The 22,527-nt window shown below is 42.7% G+C and overlaps 1 protein-coding gene across 7 annotated transcripts in view; it reads right to left on the minus strand.

Moving 5' to 3' along the window:
• Window positions 1-22,527, minus strand: part of SCN8A (sodium voltage-gated channel alpha subunit 8) — a 200,409-nt gene that overhangs the window by 14,136 nt on the left and 163,746 nt on the right. For 5 of the 7 annotated variants that reach the window (XM_054238528.2, XM_054238524.2, XM_054238527.2 and 2 more), the window contains 8 exons: window positions 22,080-22,197; window positions 21,441-21,595; window positions 18,199-18,372; window positions 11,917-12,039; window positions 5,448-5,732; window positions 3,533-3,586; window positions 2,883-3,020; window positions 1,784-1,888 (listed from right to left, as the gene is read on the minus strand). In XM_054238528.2, the coding sequence (XP_054094503.1) occupies window positions 1,784-1,888; window positions 2,883-3,020; window positions 3,533-3,586; window positions 5,448-5,732; window positions 11,917-12,039; window positions 18,199-18,372; window positions 21,441-21,595; window positions 22,080-22,197 (1,152 nt within the window). The remainder of the gene's footprint in view (window positions 1-1,783; window positions 1,889-2,882; window positions 3,021-3,532; window positions 3,587-5,447; window positions 5,733-11,916; window positions 12,040-18,198; window positions 18,373-21,440; window positions 21,596-22,079; window positions 22,198-22,527) is intronic. The other 2 variants (XM_054238529.2, XM_054238530.2) reach the window with 1 other exon arrangement.

Genomic DNA, 22,527 nt, shown 5'->3' on the forward strand with positions numbered 1-22,527 from the left:
TACAGATGGGGTTTCACTGTGTTGCCCAGGCTGGTCTAGAACTCCTCGGCTCAAGTGATCTGCCTGCCTATAGCTCCCAAGTTGGGATTACAATAGGAGCCACCATGCCCAGCTGGTTCCTTCTCATCCACTCAAGTAGACATTCCTTAGTGATGCTTTCTCTGACTACTGTATGACCACTATAGCCCTCCAGTTAATTTTTTTCTCACAGTCTTCCACATTTTATTGTGGCTGTTTGCTTCCTTATTATCTACCTCCCCAACTATTATAAGCTCCATCACAGCAGTGTCTACCTTTTGTTTATCACATTGTGTTTAGTACCTGGTACACAGTGGAGACTGATAAATATTTGCTAAATGAATGTTAATCACACTTCATTAATGTTTCCTAAATTAATATTTTATATTTTATTTTATTTTGTAGTTTTTGAGACAGGGTCTCTCCCTGTTGCCCAGGCTGGAGTATAGTGGCACAGTCATGGCTCACTGCAGCCTTGGCCTCCCAAGCTCAAGCAACTCTCTTACCACCTACATAGTGAGGACCACAGGTATGCACCACCACGCCCAGCTAATTTTTATAAAATTTTTTTTGTAGAGACAGGTCTCATTATGTTGCCTAGGCTGGAAGTTACTATATTTTAATGTGGAAGAAAATTATACTCAGGTTCTCATACGTAAAGCACTAAACAGAACTTCAGAAATATTAACCCTTTTCTATTCCCTTAGTCCCATTTCTATCACAAAATGAAGTCTTAACATTGAAGACTAAAAATAACTGTTCTCTTTCTTAAGATTCCTAGATTTTTTGTTTGTTTAAGTGCCTAGGTACTTGGGCTGGTGCTTATTTTCAGGATTGCTTTAACTTGGTAGTTTTCAATCTGCTCTACAAAGCCCTAGAATTTATTTTCCTTCAAAAGTTGATGTGGTAGATGTGCCACGTGCAGCGTGTGGGGTTGAGGGGAGAAAGCACTCTGGAACTCTAACTCTTGATTCAAACATAGTCACTCTATGTTTATTTCTACAAATTAGATTGCCAGGGAAGATTCTGTATTAAAGGTTCTGCTATTTTTGTTGTTGTTTCTGGTTTTTAAAGTTGCTAAATGGAAGTTATAGAAGAAGAAACTTTGGGCCTGGCTTTTGGGGGTAATGTCCCACCCAACTGGATATATGGAATCATGAACAGGGCATCTCCTTCCCCTTCTCTGAAACAAGACAACCACCAATGGCACAAAGAAGCAGAATCTTAGCCCCCAAATCTGTTTTAGAAAAGGCTCAGCTCAAGAGAGAATCAGGGCACCAGACTCATAGTTTCATCCTTTTCTGCTCCCACAAATAGCCAGAAGCATGATTTTAGCTTCTACACACATCCTGCAAAGACATACTTATTGAGCAGAGAGAAGCTGAAAAAATCATGACCAACTCCTACCTTGAACTGGTGGGAAAGAGGGCAACTTCATTTCATTTTCTCTTGTTAATTTCTGGATGTCTCTAAAACCATCTCTACCAGAGCCAAAGCCAATGTGGTTCATTCACATGCTCATTCTTGGAGGCTGCCCAAGGAAGGCTCAGAGGATATGTCAAGGACTGATGTAAAAGCCACCCCATTCCTCAGTCCCTGTTCTTCTGCTGTCTCTTCAGATCTTTTGAATGGGTGGTGAGGAGCGGATTAGGCACAAAGCAGTCAATCGCTTCCCTTTTTCCTTCCTTTGCAGTAACCCTGGCAGTACTTTTTTTTTTTTTAATGTGAGTTCTCACTAAGCCCTCAGCCCACACGATGCACTTACCAAGGGGCGGGGAATAGGTTTCTGTGGCTTCTTTGAGCCCAGCTTTTTCATGGCATTGTAGTACTTCTTCTGTTCTTCAGTCATGAAGATGTCCTGACCTCCAAAGTAAAGGAGGGAAGAAGAAAACAGACAATTACAACTGGCTCTCAACACGCCGTGGGTTTGGACCTAAGATTCAATTTTGAGAACTCAGGGGAGACCTATCCTTTCCTTTGCAAAAGACAGTGTAGCTAGCAGCTGTCCCACGATGGGGTAGACCTGCGATAATCATTCAGCTCTAAAGAGACCCCTGCCTTTGTTTTTAGCTCAGGATTTCTAAGATCTGCCAGTCCTGAGGTAGAAAGGAAATGGACTATCCAATTATAGACCTTCATGAAAGGGTGAACTTGAGGGCAATGACTTTGAAGGCAGTCATATTTCAGTCTCATTTTTTTGAGGGCCTGCTTTCCTGATGCATTCTAGAAAAAACATTTTAGAATAAAAAGATCTTCGTGTCCTGGCTGATATCCAATTTATTTTAGATACTCAAAATTTAGAAATTCTGGTGCAAGAAAGCAATTTGGAGGGTTTCTTGGAGTATGCTGGGACAGACTTGACTTACAAAATGAGTAACAAGAGCAATTTTTCCAATTTGCTTTATAAAACTTGTTAACCATCTAGAACAAGTAAGGAAGCGAACTTTCCAAGGACGGTCTCTCAAATTCCAATTTGCCAGTGCTCAGGGACTGACATAGATTATCACAAATCTAGAGAGTTTTTACTTCTTGTAATAGTTATTCAACTGCTTCTTTCCTTTTCATTTCTGTTGCTAGACTGTACTCTCTGACCTACCTGCTTCTGGTGGGAGACCGAGAGCAGTAATAGGCCTCAAGAATAAAGGACTGCTAGTAAGTGTGGTAAACTATGTGCTGCACAATCCAGCCCCCAAAACCGAAAGAGTAGGTTGGGGCTAATGTACATGGTGGCCAGGGTCACAGTGAGCTGACAATATGGATTTTAGAGAAAGAAAGAGGAACATTTTCTTTCTAGAGATAAGGGACAAAGGTGCCTCTTATCCAGGCTGACTTCCAGCCCCTGGAAATGAGGGGAGGAGACCTATCTTTTTCTTTTGTTGATTGAAGTTATCAATGATGACACCAATGAACAGGTTCAGGGTGAAGAAGGAGCCGAAGATGATGAAGATGACAAAGTAGATGTACATGTAGATATTGTCCTCATACTTAGGCTGCTCATCAGGCTGTCAAAGGATGGGATAAAAGGAAGAGAATCAGCTCCTAGTTTGGAGTTTGACATGCCAAGGCCATCAGCCATAACTGTGACCATTTGAGCTGCTGAACATGCTGGGGTGGGAGAGCCCTAGATTCTTTCTACCTGCCTCCTTCTCTACACTGGCATGTTCTGCCTTGAGAGGGCACTAGCCCTCCTCTGACTCATGTGGAGAACATGCAAATCATGAGGCCACAGGGAGGGAGGGCTGTTTGCTAGGAGCCATACTTTTGCTATGAAGCAGGATTGAAGCATAGACAGCTTCCCTGGGGCCAGGTAAAAATCAACACTCTAATCATTGGGAGCCAATGTAAGAGAGTGATGACTTACTGAGTTGAGGAAAATGATCTATAATCAATAAAACAAGCAATAAATGTTCCAAAGAGAAATGACAACTCCTCCAACCCTCCGTTCCTTCCTCTTTCTTGGTGGGATTTAACATCCTGCTTGTTTTCCAACCATTTTCGCCATGTACATCCTTACCTTCCGGGAATCTACAGCCGCATACATGATGTCCATCCAGCCTTTGAAGGTTGCCTGGCAAACAGAGGCAGTCATTAGACTGTGCCTATTAAGGGAGTGGATGGGAGTCTAGGCAGGGGTCCCAAAGGCCAGGCTTAGGTTTAGTGAGAACACAGAATGGGGGTTTGGGTGCAGCCTCCCTTGGACTCAGAATTTTCTGTTACTATAGGTCCCAAGGGGGCTTTGTCCCTGAAAATAACAACAAAGTATGGCAAATAAATATGTTGAAAACAGTAACTGGATTAAGACTTTACAAAAGGACTTAAAAACATGGGCCTGAGAAGCCTGCCTAAAGTTAGGGAAAACTTTTATGAGCGAATGACAGGAATCTACTGAAAATGCTTGGAACTTAGCACTCCATTCCACTGAGGAATGAGTTCTTTAAAAGATGTTAAGCAATAGGGGTCTGAAAAACCCATAGTTGCATTAAAAAAAAAAAGATTAGACTTACTCTTTACTAGTATACACATGTGTAGCCTACATAGTGGTAATGCCAGCTTTATCCTTGACAGTCCCTTCCCAACTCTACTCCTTTAGTCTACTATATCTGGCCTGATTTTGGAAACAAATATGGATTATCAATGTACCATTCTCCATGTTTTACTTACTCAACCAGATTCTAAGTTTTTTCAGGGCATAGGAAGGTCTTTATTCATCTGATGGCCCTAGTACTGTACTGTCAAGCACAGCATCTTGCATATGGCAGGGACTCTGTGACTACCATATTTGACTGGCTTGTTGATATGCACTGGTTTTCTGGAGCTGCTCCAATTCAGATTGAATTTATGGGTCCAATTTCTTGAACTGGGACAGAACAGCAAAAAAGCTTTGGGGTAGGAAAAACTACAGTTCATTCCATGAAGTTTGCCTTCTACTATGAGTTGACGGTGAGTGTTTACTATATGTAAGGTTAGGTTAAGAGCTTTATCTGTGTTATTGCAGTTAGTCTCCCAAGAACTGTATGATATAGGCATGGCAATCTAGTAACAAAAATATTTAATAGCAATTTCCATTATTTAGCATGGTTATGTGCTGGGCATTATGCTAAGAAATGTTTAAAAATCACAAATTCTCCTAACAACCAATGCAAGGTATCATTTTCTATATTTAACAGATGAGGAAACAGAGTCAGAGAGGTTGAATAATTTGTTCGAAGTTACATACCCAATAAATATCAGAGTGTGGTTCAAATCTACATCAGTCTGATTTCAAAGCCTATGAACATTCTCGGCATTATATTGTCATGTCACACATTCCAAAACATTGGTGAGAGAGGAAGTGAAAACTAAGCAGGAAGGAATAAAATTAGGCAAAAGAGAATTATCTAGATAGTTAAATCCTTCCTTTCTGTGATACAGCAATCTGGTATCTTTCTCTGGGGTGAAGCTAACGTGAGTGTGGCACCAAGGCACTGCCATGTTTTTTTCCTAAGTTAACTTGAGTGTAGTGAGTATGTACGAGTATTTTGTTCCATCACAATTGCCATACTTTTTTGTCTATGGACTTATCTTCTTGATTTTTTTTTTTTTTTTTTTTTTTTTTTTGCCCTTAACTGCACCCTCTGACCCGGGAAGGGAAAGTGATTTCTCTGCCACTTTATTACACTGCAGGAATCTTTATTTGTTGCTGGGCACAGCTCTCTGCTCCTGAGCACAATGAGAGATTGATTTCCTTTGCATGCGATCTGGTAGAAGTCAGAGAATACTCAGGAAAGGTGTCTCTCTGAAACTGGTTTGGTGAACAACTGTTCTCTTGGACTGACTGAGAATAATCCTGATTCTAGAAGCAGGGCTGAGAAGAAGCCTAATGGGATTTGTGCTAGCTGCCTGAATTTCACAGAACTGAAAAAAACAAAATTAAACAAAACATTACTTACCACTTGAAGAAGGGCCAGGTATCCTGCCCCAACATTGTCAAAATTGATCTTCACATTCTTCCATCTGATCTCTGTATTGTTCCCCTCCATGAGCTTTTCACATTCAGTTTTATTGTTGACATCTTCAATTTCAAATCGGATTTCAGAAGTCTCATTAAAGCAGTAGTGGTACTTTCCCGCAAACAGGTTAACTCCCATGATGCTGAAAATCAGCCAGAAGATGAGACACACCAGCAGCACATTCATGATGGAGGGGATGGCGCCCACCAAGGCATTCACCACCACCTGCATTGGAAGGGGAGGTTGCTGAGTGTTGTGTGGAAATGGAAGCAAGCACATTTTTTGATTTCCAGGAGGGGAATGACATTGTGTGGCTTGTTCTGTATGGAAACATTACATTCCCTTTGGAATTAGAGTAACTGGAAAGACTGACAAGTAGGACCAAAAATTTCTAAGTCTAGGACTATATTGAAGGAATTTTTAAAAAGTTTCATCTGTATTTTGACTAACACAAATTCCCCAGCCAAGATGACCTAGGTCTTCTTTTCTATGCATCAGCCTGGGACTGAAAAATTATTTCTTAGTCCACTCTGCCTCCTCCTTAATTCATAAAATATGCCCAATGGGGAAATATGAGTAACTTTCAGTTTGCTAGTTGCCTTTCAACAGACATTCCCCCTCTGCAAAACAAGGTATGATTGTTCACAATCACAGAGAACTATCCGTCGTGGTTAATAGAGAACCAGTTAACAGTACATAACGTCTCTTTTACGACTATGCAAGGCCAGTTATCTTATTTCAGGCAATAGCTGAGCATGCATATTTTGCAGGCTCAAGAAAAAAAAGCTATATTCCCTCTACCAAACAGTATAAAATAAAATCTGAACAGATGTGCTTTTCACTCAAGGTTCATTATTCTTCTTCAGCGTTTTTATTCTGATTCTGTAGTCTTTTAAATCAGAGTCGCTCCCTGCTTGGCTAATGCTGTTGTCTCTCTGCTCATTCCAGGGCTTGACTCTAATCATCACAACATATTAGAAATAGGGATGACTTAAGTTTTTTAAGAGAGTTTTGGGTTGGAGCATCACTGCTCTCGAAACTAAAAAATTGGCATGTTATTAAAAGTCACTGACTAGAGTAAGCTCAGGAATAAAAAAAAGCAAAGGAAAAAAAACCCTGAGGAATCAAAGTTTCTGGGTTGTTTGAAACTTCTATTTTGCTTTACAGTGTAAGTCAGAGTAGCATACAGTTTAGTTTAGAGTTTAGGTTTTCCTTATCTTCAGGTTTTGCCTTAGACTGCATTGTCACTCCTCAGGACATGTGGCTGATTAGAGCTACCTGCTCTATCTGTGTAAAAAATGCAATGACATTCTTCTGCTAAGGAGTTACTCTTCCTTTTAGATTAAAATATTCATTTTGTGTCTCTCCAATTCACATATGAAGGCCTTTAGACTGAGAGGCAGTTATTTCTTAATTCTTAGACCAAGAAATCTCTTCTAGATCTGACATCTGTCATTAGTATAAAATGTTTATTAATTTGTTAATTGTTTATTACTTTGAGCAAGGAAAGCCACGATATCTGAAATCTGGAAAATCTTCAACGTTATTTTGGAGAATGATATTCATATGTATTTAAATTACTAAATTTGTCATGTACTCAGATTTGAATTTACCTCCTCATTCTACAGTTGCTCACCCTTTGGTGGGAGCACCAAAAAGCAATGAAATGTGCAAAAGAACAGGCAAAAGGAGGATGATCCACAAATGGAAAAATAATTTCTCAAACAATAAGGGAGTAGTGTATGTAAGGATTCCAAAGCTCAAGTCTATGTGACAGCATTTTGCAGAACTTAGGTGAGAGATCATGACCTTCTGTTAGACCATTACAAATGTGGCATAGGAAGTAGGCCCCAAAGACCTGAAACCTAGCCATGTTGCTTTTTAATATCAGTTCAGAACCTGCTTCCTCTGGAACTCTTCTGACTATGCAGAGAATGATCTTAAGCTTCTACTCAAACCCAGTCTAATCTGTCCTACATACTATGTATTACAGTTAAATATGAGTTAATGTTTACCACAGGGAAGAAAAATTAACTAGTCATCTCTTTGAACTTTTATTCTCATAAAATATATACAAAATTTTATATATTGATTCATCTGATCAAATGAATCAATATACACAAATATTCACTGAGCCTTATTCTCTGATATGACAAAATCCTATAAAATCCAAAGTTTTATAAGATGTAAATGTACTGTAATCATACCACAAAAAACTTTTTACCTTAGTTTTATGAATAAAACAGAAAACAGAGTTTATTAAATTTACTTTTATTTCTTTCTTTATTTTTTTTGAGACGGAGTTTCGCTCTTGTTACCCAGGCTGGAGTGCAATGGCGCGATCTCAGCTCACCGCAACCTCTGCCCCCTGGGTTCAGGCAGTTCTCCTGCCTCAGCCTCCTGGGTAGCTGGGATTACAGGCACGTGCCACCATGCCCAGCTAATTTTTTGTATTTTTAGTAGAAACGGGGTTTCACCATGTTGACCAGGATGGTCTCGATCTGTTGACCTCATGATCCACCCGCCTCGGCCTCCCAAAGTGCTGGGATTACAGGCTTGAGCCACCGCGCCCGGCCGATTAAATTTACTTTAAAATTTTTATTTATTTACTTTTTTTTTTGAGACAGGTTCTCACTCTGTTGCCCAGGCTGGAGTGCAGTGGTGTGATCTTGGCTCACTGCAACCTCCACCTCCTGGATTCAAGAGATTCTCCTGCCTCAGCCTCCCCAGTAAATGTAACTACAGGTGGGTGCTACTGCACCCAGCTAATTTTTGTATTTTTAGTAGAGGCAGAATTCTGCCATGTTGGCCAGGCTGGTCTCGGACTCCTGACCTCAAAGTAATCCACCCACCTCAGCCTCCAAAAATTTTGGGATTACAGGCGTTAGCTACTGTGCCCAGCCTGGAGTTCATTAAATTTACTAATAATTCTTCCTTGCTGTGAACATTAGCTGATAAGCTGCAATACGTTAAGTAGAAACTATTTCACTGTGCTCCATATGTAAAATGATCAATGTGCTGTTATTCTCAGCAACCACTGGGGAAGAGATCATATTTCTTATTTTGAACTCTCATACTAAAGATATATTATAAATGATAATTCAAATTTCCATTGGTAGTCACTTAATGAATTTGATTTTCTCTACACGAGCTCTCTAGTTATTCTACATTGCCTTTAATTATCACAAAATCTATTATTGTTAAGAACTAGACATGGAAATATCACTCAAAGCTAGATTTTACTAATCTATAAAAAGTTAATTTTTTCAATGGAAGTTTATACTTGGCAATGATACAAATCTCACTTAATTGATGAGAAAATTCCAATGGACATGAATTCTTACAATATTTTTGTCTTCTCTATAATGTCTTGGACATTACTGTTGGGTATTAAATACTATCAAATCTGTCAGCTAGCTTTTAATATCTGGCAGAGGGAACATGGCTTTAATGGACAACTATGTACTGACAATCAACAAAAATGCATGCATGTTTCATGGCACTAATATTTTATACCCTCAAAAATTTAATAGCACAGCAAAATCTTTAAATGAAGATTACTATGGAGGAGAGAAAAGCAAAGAACTACATTAAGTATTCCTTTGCCTATAGCATGAATGCTTCAGTTTTCCTGGTCTTTGGTTTGAGGAAGGAGAGGAGACTGAAGTCAGTGTCCCAGGACAGGCTTGGGTCATATGTTTCCTCTCAATGAAGCTCTGAGTCTATAATAGGAGCAGCACAGTGACAGTTGAGCCCATCTGCACGGATGGTGTTCAGTTTATAAAGATTTCTCATTTAAAATATTCTAAAGGTAATCTCTAAAGTGTTGGCATATAGAAGAACCAAAACCAAAGAATTTTAAAAAATGCCCCATAGAAAAATGACATTTAAATAAAACTTGTGTGCCTAATTTTGTTTCTTACTGGGGGACTTACTATAAGCTTAGCCAGATCCAATCTTTTTCTTGCAGTTTCTCTTCCACGGGAGGGCTGGGAAGCCCACAGGGCAGGGATGGCTTCCTGATCCCTTTTCACCTGCCCAACCAGCCATGGTCAATACTGTTTGTTAGTTGGCTGGAGTCAACCAAATGAGATGGCACTCTTATTCCAAAGTTTCCCTCACTGCACATTAATTGTTTTAAATTCCAGCTTTGGGTTCAAACTTGTTCTTGCCCATATTATCTTACTGAAAAAAACCTTGATGCTTTTCACTTAAAACGTAATAATGCTTTTCAAATAAAATTATCTACTGTTCTGATTATGCATTCGGGACCTCCAAGCTCCTAAACTACTTTCAAGTTGACAAGTAAAAGATTTTAGGGGACTGGAAACTGAGGGTCCAGGAAAGGTAGAGAAAGAAGGGCCAGCTAAAGGGAAGAGAAGCAGCCACCAGAATGGCTCCAGCATCTAGGTTATTCAAGTAACGGCCTCATGAGCAAACTGGCATCAGTGGCCACAAGGACTACTTCTGTCTGCCTGGGACAGGACTGACAGTAATGAGCATCTACATAGAAAGAGTTAGTAACAAGCGTCAGATGGGTCAGATGAGCATTTCTTTTGCGAGGGGTGGTGGTGGTGGGGAGGTTTCTTCAGGTATTACCAATCTCCTTTTGGGAGATAAGGGATCATCTCAAGGGGACGCGGAGGAGCTCAGGTACAATGCTGCAAGTACTGTTGTCAGTGGACTTCTTTTGGTTGCATCCTGTCCTCAGTTTTGCAGTCAAAAAAGTGGATTATCAACTTTATAACAAAACTAGTATGACTTATTAAAACATTTAGCTAGTTCCCTCTGGAAAACGTGCAAAGATGGAAGGAGCAAAGAGCATTTTAACCACATTTTCAGCCACACCGTGGCTGTCTAAACCACTGAATCTTGTGTAATAAACTCTCTAAATTTAGCCTGAGCATAGCAATGTCGTTATTGCACACATTCTAAAACCTCTCTTATCTGTGGGACAAGACTTAAAATCCCAAGTTAAAAAAAATTGAAATACATTTACACTACTGTGGAACTGCCCTTCCTGCAGATGGTTTCAGAAGGGTTGCAGAAAGCTTACATTTAGTAAACCAAACTGTGACTGTGCTACAGAAGAAACACGAATTTGTTGCAAAAAGCATTTGTCTGGATAAATTAACATAATAAAATTCCCAAGTCCCAATTAAGTTTTCATCTTCCTATACAACTGTGGGTGGCTTCATGGCATAACAGCCAGGGATCACAGATGAGGAATGAATGAAGCAGCACTGTCCTGGTGTCTAGTTTTTCAAATCAGTCTTGCTTCATGTAGACTATTGTAACAGTTTAATTTTTATTCCTACATTCTGATGTTTGCACATTTAAAAATATATCCTCTGGTTTGCTCTCCTGCATGTATTCAACATCTGAACTGAAGCGAGTTTTCTTGGTCTCGTTAAGTATAACAGACCTCTCTCTGATCACCACAGGACAACTATTACCACCAAAGCCAGTTGCCCCTTTGATTTTAAGAAATTGACTTTTTAATGTGGTTATGTCTGTGTGTGTGTGTGCGCGCGTATGCATGCACACACATGCACAATTATTTAAACCAAAAGAGACAAGAAAATGGCACCAAGAGGGCACCTTGTTTCTAAGTTGGCAGGGTGACAACACCTTGTACTGTTTTGGGTGGAGTATCACCAAAGCAGGAATAGAAGGTATCAAGAAATTTCAGAACTAGCTGATATTCAGTCATCTAGTATCATACCTGGTTGTCGTTTTGACAGTGTTAGGGGACCATACAGCATGGGCAGAGGGTTGGGGGTGAGGAAAAAAGCTTTGCTATCAGACAGAGGCTGCCAGTCCTTATGGGACTGGGCTGAGAACAACAAGGTGCAATAAGAGGAATCTGAATAGAAAGAAAAGCATTTCTTCTCCCAGGGCCATGCCAAATTCTGCTCCATCCCCAATCCCAGGCCTGCCACCATGTCTTCAAGCCCATTCTCAGCTGCTTTCTCAGCGACCCCAAGGGCACAGTCCCCACCTGGCTGATGCCCCTACACAACACTCTCCCTGCCTGAAGCATGTGCTTTTCAGTGGGTCTGTGGGTTACAATTCCCCTTCTTTGCACCTGGTGATTCTCCCTATTAAATCAACAGCCCAGAAAGCCGCCCCGAGTGCTACAGGTAAGCCAGGCCAAATGAGAATAGCCAATGTTAACATGTTCTGCGATGGCATGTTGTTGGGGGTGGGGCCAATATTAATGTGATGAGGCAGCTTAATGCAATTCCCCTCTGCATGGGGCAGGTGCGGGGGAGAGAGTGGATGATCGAATCAGCAGCTGCATCACAGAATTCGTGTTTGAATGATCTTTCCACCATGTGATCAGTTCTAGCATGCTTAAACAGTTTCCATTGGCATGCAGAAGGATCAGCTGCTCTTAGTATCTTACCCTCATCCCTTCAAATCGTGATAAGGCTCTTAAGGGTCTCAAAGCTCTTAGGGTCCTAAGGGACTTTATGGCACCTAGTTCCGAGTAGCCCAGGGCATTAGCTATAAGGCTGACTAAAGAGACCTACACAGAAACAGAAGAGAAAAACAAAAACAAAAAAGGTAACAAAAAGAAAAGAAAAAAGAAAAAAATAAAAGAAAAGAAAACAGAGGTTCCAGAGTGTTAGAATAAAGCCCCTAGCACTGAAAACACAGTTTGGGCCCCCCAGGTAGAGGAAGTGGGTAACACCAGCTGCCTACTTCAACTTGACTCAAACGACCTGGAAGGAAAGGTGGTTGAGAGGCAGAAGAAAAAACACAGAGGGAAGAGAAAATCGAGAAGGCAGTAGAACATACACACAAGTTGGAAAAGGGGAGAGGCTGATGGGAGAGGGAGAGAGTGAGGAAGTTCCACTGGAAGGAGAGGAGCCTGAACAGATGACAAGAGCCTTACCCTCGCCCTTTACAGTCTCTGCAGGTCCCAGAAGTCCCCATTAAATTAAGCCAGACAAATTTAATGGTACCTATGGAAAAGAATACAGATAAATACACATACTCCACACAAGCTGCCCCCTCCTCAGCTCATTCACCATTGGCTTTCCAACAGGTACAAGCTCTCTTACTCCTGGTTGACAAAAAACCATTTGTTTGAGAATTTGATACGTCACAACACCAACAACAATGAAAACATTCAGTAAGTACCATGGCTGACTTTGCAGCTCCCAAGAAGAATTGTGGCTCCATGAGAACTCACTTAACTGAGTTCTATCTATCTTTTAACTACATCCTTCTGTCTCTCACTTTTAACTATAATAATCCTTCTGACTTTTAACTATAACCAGTACCCCTCCATGGCCACAAGAACTTGGGTGAGTCTGGACAACTGAATCCATACTTTTCCTTATCATTCTCATTCTTTCCTTCCAGAACAGTCCAAAATGAATTAGCCTCAGGTCTGTCATTTCCATGTCACTCTTCTATAACTCTCATCATTAGAATAACAGCTAGAAGAATTCTTGGGAAAAAATTAATTTTATTTGATAGATGAGGAAATTGAGACCCATATGCAAGTTTTGCCCAGGGTCACATTGGCAGTTCTAGAGCCAGGATTAATAACCTCCACTGCCTGACTCCCGAGCCAGTGTTTTTCTTCTACAGACAGGTCATGTCCCCAGTGGGCAGGTTACACAACAACATTCCAACAGGACTATCAGTGTCTGCACAATCCAGAGTTGAGTATGTTGCTGTACCAGGGAGAAAAAGTCTGCAGACCTCCAGGCCTAGACACATGGTCCAATACTTTCCTGTTCTTCCAGAAGCAAACTTACCTTGTTCTACCAGAGCTCTCAGAGCAGTTACCACAATGCTTCCTCAACACCATGCTAACTATTTATGCCTGCCTGGGCCTGAGCTGAGAGTTACAGAGCTCGTCAGGGGAGAGCAGATCTAAAAATACTGTTAGTTAGTCAAACTCCAGAATGTTTGGGTTCTGGGTTTCTTTTTTTTTTTTTTTTGAGATGAAGTCTCACTCTGTCGCCCAGGCTGGAGTGCAATGGCGCAATCTTGGCTCACTGCAACCTCCGCCTCCAGGGTTCAAGCAATTCTCCCTGCCTTAGACTCCTGGGTGAGAAGCTGGGATTACGGGCATGTGCCAGCATGCCTGGCTAGTTTTGTAATTTCAGTAGAGACAAGGTTTCACCGTGTTGGCCAAGCTGGTCTCAAACTCCTGACCTCAGGTGATCTACCCGCCTTGGCTTCCCAAAGTGGTGGGATTACAGGTTTGAGCCACGTGCCCGGCTGGGTTCTGGGTTTCTTACAACACAAATTCTAGGATAGGTTAAGATATTTCCATCAATGGCTCTTAAATTCTTCCTACTGGGAAGCGTGGTTGCAGATCACCTTAGCTTACTTAAATTGATATTTTAAAAAAAATTTAGAGAGGATAAAAAGAAACAATCTATAACTTAGTTTCATTTGCTGCTTTTTGTCTGTGTCCTAGGGCTTTAATTATTTGATCCTGTGTCTGTGAATTACACACACACACTTTTAAAAAAATGAAGACATTTATAATTAAGCAGCATGACTGGCAGGGGGTAGAAGTGGAAGGTCAATGACCTACCAAGGGTCAGAATGAGCTGGTTTAAAGGTTTTTGATTTAAAAATGGGTACAGCTGGACGTTGTGGCCAAGGCAGGTGGATCATCTGAGGTCAGAAGTTCAAGACTAGCCTGGACAACATTGTGAAACCATGTCTCTACTAAAAATACAAAAATTAGCCAGGCGTGGTGGTGCATGCCTGTAATCCCAGCTTCTTGGGAGGCTGAGACAGCAGAACTGCTTGAACCCAGGAGGCAGAGGTTGCAGTGAGTAGACATTGTGTCATTGCACTCCAACCTGGGTGATAAAAGTGAAACTCCATCTCAAAAAAAATAATAAAAAATAAAAAGGGGTATGAACCTTGATCTATGCATGTGCTCATCAGTGTAGGTATATTCTCTGAAGCCCTAGGCAGTGTCGAAAGTAAATCTGGAAGTAAATGTTCCCTTTATTAGGTTACCCTGATTTTCTCTGAAAGGCAGATGGTCCAGAATTCAATGCCTACCTAAAATAAGAGCCACAAATGCCTTATCTAGAACATAGTAGCACCAACCAATCCCTTTCTCTCCATCATCCATCATTATCAGTAAGAATTTATATGGAGGTGTCAGCCAACTTTTAACTCCAAAATAATTGAAAGTTGCCAGATACTTCATGATGCCTCAACAGGTATATCTGAAGGGAAGCTATCCTTTCTCAACCAAGTACCTGAGCTCAACAGTCCCCTGGGTCAGCTTCATCTTATGAAATTTTTAAGTTTTGAGTGGCTACAGGTAAGCAGATCCCAGCTCTTCAGGGTGGGTAACTTATCTGATAACAAATAGGTCCACAGTGTGGAGAATGAAGGAGGAGGTCTAAAGGCCAATTCAGTGGCTGGTTCTAAATGTTGCTGAAAGATAAGCTGTTACTCAGCTGATTAATCTGGCCCAGGACAGGATCAATAAGGGTCTTATCTGGGTTATTCTTTAGTAGTTGAGGGCTCTCTTATAATCCTCTGAGTCTCTGTTAAGCCCTTGCTGGAGATAATCCTAACATTGATTAAAGTACTCTTTAACGAAAGAATCAAACCTAAAAATAGAAAGGAATCAAGGAGACTTCAAATTCAGGGCATCAAGCCAGGCACCATGGCACATGTCTGTAGTCCCAGCTACTCAGGAGCCTCCGGAGGTGGGAAGGCTGCTTGAGGCTACAGTGAGCCATGATTGTATCACTGCACTCTAGCCTGGGCAGCAGGGTGAGACCTATCTAAAAAATTTTTAAAAATAAAAAAATTCAGGGCATCTGTGGTTGCAGGCTAGAAAAAAAGGAGGAAAGATATTAGGTGACTTTTCCAAAATGATGTGAATATTTTCAAATAGAGAACATTTTCAGCAGTCTGAATTCAGGATGAGGCAAGTGGTCTCTGCAAGCCCCCATCTCCGGAACTGAAAGGCTTGCTAATCTCCACATACGGTGGGATAAATGTCCTGGGGAAAAGATGACAAAATTCTTTTACAGGACATGATCTCCAATGCAGCCAAGGACCTGGGCAAACAGAATGTTTTCCTTGTTTGGGAACTCATATGGCTTATAAATAAAAAGAATTAACCTTAGAAGTGATCTGGATAATCCCATGACTATGAAAAGTACTGACAGCTTTAAGGGGCAACAAAGAAGAATGAAAATCAATGAGGGAAAAAAACGTGATGAAGAACAGACTCAGAAATCAAGTCACCAGTGGATGGTACTAAGCTAGGACCTAACCTGCTGGATATTCGTTCTAAAATGCCAAAGAAACCAGATACTTTTCTCAAATGGACACCAAAAAGTCCAGCAGTTCCAGCTGTTCAGGTAACAGTCCAAGACTTACCGTCCATCTACAACTCAAAAGTGGCAGCCAGTAGAGCCACTGTGATGACCTAGGGCTGTACCCCCACCTAGCACAAGCCTGGAATCAGGCCACAGTTGCTGTGGAAGCTAGAGTAAGCTCCCGAGGGGCTGGGACCATGCTTGGCTTATCCCAGAATTTCTCCATATTGCTTCTAGAGCAATTCTACACAGATAATGGCATTCAATTACGTTTACTAATAACTGGCACAGAGGTCTTCACAGGAGCCAGTTAGGTACCACAGTAATGTAATGATCCAGTAACCCCCACAAAGCTAGAGGGGCTTATGAATTAGTGTCAGTTGGCTGCATGCCTGTCCTATGTTTTTTACCCCCTTTCACCTTGTATAAAAAGTCATAAAAGTGTTCGCAAAATAAATGCTGGCTGGGCACAGTGGCTCATGTCTGTAAACCCAATACTTTGGGAGGCCAAGGAGTTCGAGACCAGCCTGGGGAACACGGTGAAACTCCATCTCTACCCGAGATATAAAAATTAGCCAGGTGTGGTAGTGTGTGCCTGTAGTGCTACTCAGGAGGCTGAGGTGCAAGGATCGTGTGAACCCAGGAGGCAGAGGCTGCAGTGAGCAGAGACGGCACCACTGCACTCGAGGTTGGGTGACAGAGTAAGACCTCATCTCAAAACATAAATAAATGCTAATGCGTAGGACTGTTATTTGTTTAGCAGGGTTATGTGGATATCCTGATGGATAGCCTCAAATTCTGGGTAGCTCAACCCAGGGAGAAGAGGAAGAATGTGTTCCTGTGACGGGGTAGGTCATGGTGGGGAAGCTCTGTTTCAAATCACAGCCTCCCCAGGCAGCTGGGAGTACTAGTTTGAATTCAGGTGTCTCACCTGATGCTAGGTAGTCCTGAGGAGCTACTGTGAAATGAAGACTCCATGGCACTTCCCCTTTCTCTAGAAAGAGAACTGGTCTATTCTCACTGTGGCTCTCTGGGTCTTATCTCAAGCCCATTCTTTAAGTCTTAGAGCTCCAGCTTTCTGTCTGTGGGAGGTACAGGTCCTTCCACCACAGTATGTTATCAAGAGTTGCTGAAGGGAGTGCTAACATCTCTTGCTGCGCGGGTCTCACACTGGTCCTCTCAGGGCTGGCCTCCTCACCTCATTTAGGCATTTCCCTAAGTCTGGCTTTTTGAAATGGGGATGCAACTGGGGGCAGAGTGACAGTTTTGGGAAGCGATCACTAACCATGGAAACTACAGACAATGTATTGGGAAGGAAATGCATTTATAGAGCAGAAATCATTACTGGCTCAGTGCTGGGTGCCTGCCATCAGAGAGATTTCTATGCTGCTCTATCCTGGATCCCAGAGGCACTCTACAGGTAGTTGACCATGCAGCCATTGAAACCTGCATTCTACATGACCAGCCTAGCCTCCACCACTCTACTTTCTTGGCACTTAACAGCCCTCAGAAGGAAGTAAATTTTCTACAGGCCCTGCTCCTACAAATCCCATTCATCCTTTTTTTAAAATGCTGATTTGGCTGAAAGAAAGAAGCTTTAGTTATTATACAGAATAAGAGAACAGTCATCACCCTTAGTAAAGCCAACAAGGGACAAGCACTGGTGGAATGAGGAAGAGTTAGAGAGGATGCCGCTTCCAACCTGAAAGAAACACAGGAGGTCATGGCCAGCAAACCTCGGAGATGGTCTTAGAACCTGGAGGAAAAAAGGATTTCTCAAGTTTCATGATCAGTGTAGAATGGCAACATGTGGGAAGAAGCGGGGACTTTATTTCAGTGTGAACGCCCCTCTCCTCATAAACTGACTTGTTTGGGTGAGTCTGGTATCAAGACTTGAGTTGGGTAGAAGCATTCATGGGAACGGTCAGCAGGAGAGACCAGAGAAATCCCACTACCACCTTTGTGCCAGCAGCCCCATCTCATTCTTCCATCCCTTCTCCTGGCCACAGAAAGAGTTCCTGCTGGTCTGGGGCAAGAACTTTCCTGTCCCCAGCCAAATAACAAGGACCTTTGAAGATCAGTGATCCCACTTCTCACTCCTAATCTCTGAATCTCAGTTAAGCCAAACCCACCAGACTAAAGAGTTGGTTGGTCAGTCCCCCTGGAGCAAATGCAGGGACTTCAGAGTTCTCCTTCCTAAAATGAAGATCTGAGTGCTATGAAAGGAACTTTACCCTCACGTACATCTCCATCTCCATCTATAACCTGGGCCCAAGGCAGCTACTGCCATTAGAAGGACAGAGGCCCCTATTTCTGTGTTCCTGCTGTAAGGGGTGGGAAACAGAAAGCAAGACACCTACAGCCACGATGAGGAAGTCCAGCCAGCACCAGGCGTTGGTGAAAAACTTGACGAAGCCATAGGCTGTCCACTTGAGCAACATCTCCAGGATGAAGATATAGGTGAAGACTTTGTCAGCATATTCCAGGATGGTGCGGATGGTCTTTCTCTGCTCAATGTAGATGTCCTCGAAGGCCTAAAAGAAAGGCAGCAGCTGCCTATGATAGTGCTTAAAGGCAAGCAGGCCACATGGAGCACTGCTATCCTCAGGCAGCTCTCCCATGTGGGCTGGCCTATTATCAGCTCCCTGTCTCCTTCGCTTTACTCCCCCACTAAACAGGCTTTTTATTTTTTGGCAGCTTTATTGAGTTATAATCCACATATCATAAAATTCAGCCATTTAAAACTGCTTTTGGTATATTCAGATTTGTGCATCCATCACCACAATCAATTTTAGATCATTTTCATTACCTCCAAAAGAACCCCCATACTCATTAGCAATCACCCCCTAATCGCCCAGCTCTCTAGCCCTAGGCAACCACTCACCTATCTTTCTTATGGCTGAGTCATAGTCCACTATATGGATATACCGCTATTTCTATTTTGTGTTGTTTCTATTGTGAACAATGCTGCTGTGAAAATCTGGGTATGGTTTTTATGCAGACATGTTTTCATTCTCTAGGGCATATGCCCAGGAATGGAATTGCTGAGTCATATGGTAACTCTGTGTTTAATTTTTTGAGGGGCTGCCAAACTGTTCTCCAAAGTGGTTGCATCATTTCACATTCCTACCAGCCACATATGAGTGTTTAAATTTCTCCACATCCTCACCAACACTATATATAAAAGACATGACAAAATGACAAATCTTTCCTCCTTTTAGCCCCTTGACACCACAGTGTGGGTGGAGGGTCACAGGTGTGGGAGACACTCAGGTGAAGAAAATCTTAGCATTACTTTCTTTCTTTGGCATTCATGAATGGGATAATCCCTTATACGGAGGTGTGAGCATTCCCATCTGCAGAGTGGTGGACTCTACAGGTGTGGTGCCAAGAGGAGGGAATTCCTAAAGCATGGGAAAACCTGTGGAGGTGGGGAGGAAGTCCTCTGTAATACAAGTGGGAGGAGGTGCCTGCTCTGAATAGCTCCAGAAGGAAGAATAGAATTGGGTGGTCTGCAGCTTCATCTTCCAAAATGGAGGCATATGGATATCAGGTGCTCCTCTTTCATCAATGGGGAGTGGGACAGGGATAATGGGTTCCATAGTCCTACTCAGGGTCTTGGTACAAATAAATTGCCTTGGCTCAATCAAAAAGGCAACAGCTTCCAAGTCAGGTTTCCCCTTAACCCCATCTGTTAGAAATCCCTTCTCTAATCCAAGGTATGTGAGATGCCCAAGATTGATCTCATGTCACTAAGGGCCCTAATCTCCACCCTCTTAAGTGCCATTGTAGCCATGTTCTAGTTTCTGCTGGGACATTTTCTTCTTGGACACAGCTAAAATGCTGTGTCTTCACTTTGCTATTCTTAAATCTCATGCCTACTGTTGCACAGGGTCTGCGTGTACTGAATCAAATACCTTCTGCCTAATCATTACAACAAATAAAAATTGTCAAAGGTGAGCAGTAAAGAAAGTTCAAAACTTTTGGTTCACTACTGCTTTATTCTTTTTTGTAGAGACAGGAAAGAGAAGAACCAAATGAATGGGTCACATTCTCCATTATTTTGGGTGTTTGTTGACTAGATTTGAAGAATAACAATGACAACAATAACAAGATGCCTTTCTCCAGTCACTCGCCTTAGTCTGATGTTTTTTTTTTTTTTTCCCTCAATGGCAGAGACCATGCTGTTATTTCAGGTGCCTCTGAGGCATCTCAGGAAGTGTTGCATGAATGCTCGTTGATGTAACAAATGACCCAGGAGGAGGTGGGGTGGTCTGGCTCCCCTATACTCAGATCAGTGGCTACCAAGCCATCTTTTCCGCCTCCTACTTTAATCCTGACACCTTCCTGTCAACCTTCCCCTCACTTCCCATGGTCCTTTCCATGAAAGCTGTCTTCTTCACCCTTGGGCTTGTCTTTAATACACACTGCTGCCTCTCTCATCTTTTCTTATTGTCCTGCCTCACAAGTCAGTGAAACTTCCCAAGTCACTGTCAAAATCTTTAACACTGAATTTGGGGTTTCTCCCTTGCTATTATTTATTTTTGCTTCCAGATTAAGCTTTGATTCCACACCTATATGAATGTGCCCACCTTCTTTAAGTACACTTCAACATTATGCATTCGTCACCTTTCACTTAAGGAAAAGGAAAGTGTATACTCTCTCTAGTCCCTGCTGTCCTCAAAACCATCCAACTAGCAAGCAACTCTCTCATGCCAGACCCAGTCCAGGTGCCCTCAGTTATAAAAGTAAAAGCAAGGCCAAGATAATTAGTCTTGGCAGGGGAGGAGCCTGTGTGTTCAAGGCCTTGTATGTTTTCCTGATTAATAAGCACTTAGAGGCCAGGCACAGTGGCTCATGCCTGTAATCCCAGCACTTTGGGAAGCTGAGGCGGGTGGATCATGAGGTCAAGAGATTGAGACCATCCTGGTCAACATGGTGAAACCCCATCTCTACTAAAAATACAAAAACTTAGCTGGGCGTGGTGGCACGTGCCTGTAATCCCAGCTACTCAGGAGGCTGAGGCAGGAGAATTGCCTGAACCTAGGAGGCAGAGGTTGCGGTGAGCCGAGATCGTCAGCCTGGGTAACAAGAGCGAAACTCCGTCTCAAAAAAATAAAAAATAAAAAAATAAGCACTTAGGACAATGTGAATATAAATAATCTTTGTACCAGAGATCTGACTCTAAACACTTGCTAATGCCATGGGTTCTCCAAATCCAGTAGGCTGTGAAGGGACAGTGAGTGGAGGAATACCACCTCCCTCCCATCCTGGGTAACGAAAAAGCAAAGAACAAGAGATTTGGGGTATTAGGTGAGAGAGGGAAGTTCATTTTAGGGGTTGCTAAGGATGGGGTAAACCAGGCAGTGGGGACACATGATGCGGATAGTGCCAAATCTACAGAGGATCAGGATGTGAACAATGTGGACTCTAATCCCACAGGCCTAAAGCACCAGCCCAAAGCACTTTAACAGATCACTATTCTTGGGGCCACAGGCAATCTGTTTTCAGAGCCCCTGGGCTTGGGCCTCAGGGTTTTTCCACTGGCTTCTCTATACCCTTCCCCAGCCAATCCCTCATCACACACTCCCCTGGACCTCACCAGGGCGCCACTGCTCAGCAGAATCATGAAGATGATGAAGGTCTCAAACCAGTTGTGCTCCACGATGAGGAAGCAGGTTTTCCGCAGGATCCACCATGACTTGCCTAGCCCTTCCTCAATGTTGACCTGACAGCACTTGAACCGCTGGACACAACCTGGCACCAGCAGGAGAGGCAGGTCAGACCGTGGAAATGTGCCCCGCCCAGACCTGCCCCACCACACAGCCAGGAGGACGATGGCTGAATCAGAATGTCTAATTCAGAAATGGAGAGGGTGGCAGGGCTGAGGCTATGCTGCAAAGGCTAATGGGACAAGGCCCTCTGGAAGCAGTGAGAGGGAGGAGGAAAGTGTAGTCAGGAGGCAGGCACAGCCATGACAGAACAAGCCTCTCTAATGGAAGCTTTCGGGCTGATGCCAAGAGAAAACGGGCAATGACAAGTGTGAGAATAGAAACTTGTTACATACTTGTCAGAAACAAATAGGGGAAACAATCTAAGTTTCCTTCAAAATGGTGGGGTGAGGAGCAAAGTTCTTGAAGATAGCCACTGAGCCGCATCTTGCCCACCACTAGCCCTGGTGGAACTGTGTCTGTGAGCAACACGAGTGTCCCAAGCCCATCCCCTCCTTGCCCCCTTTCACCTTCTGTGAAGCAGGCATCTGGATCCAAGTATTCCTCAGGCTGTTCCACAGGGACCTCTTCTACTTCTGGTTTGATATCAATGGTGCTTCCTTCAGAGGAGCTGGTGTCATCTAGTTTCTAGACATGCAACGAAAAGGGAGATCAGGCAGCTCTGCAGCAACATGCCCATTCCACACTGAGAACTCTGCCTCTGGTGGGGATGATGTGCCAGCTCTGACTCTTCTCTAGAACTCTTACTACAACTCATGATAAGCAAACTATATCCACAGGCCCTCAAAACTTCTGTCCAGATGGGATATAACATCAAAACCAAGACAGTGACCCACCCAAAGCTAAATGTGGCTATAGGTTGGTTTCAGGGTTATAGGTTGGATGAATGGCAGGGAAGTAGTGGAGGGCTTATTCCAGCCTCTGACCCAGATGATCCAGAAGTGACAAAGGTGGGCC

Source organism: Callithrix jacchus, chromosome 9 (genome assembly GCF_049354715.1).
Source record: "Callithrix jacchus isolate 240 chromosome 9, calJac240_pri, whole genome shotgun sequence".
NCBI lineage: Eukaryota > Metazoa > Chordata > Mammalia > Primates > Cebidae > Callithrix > Callithrix jacchus.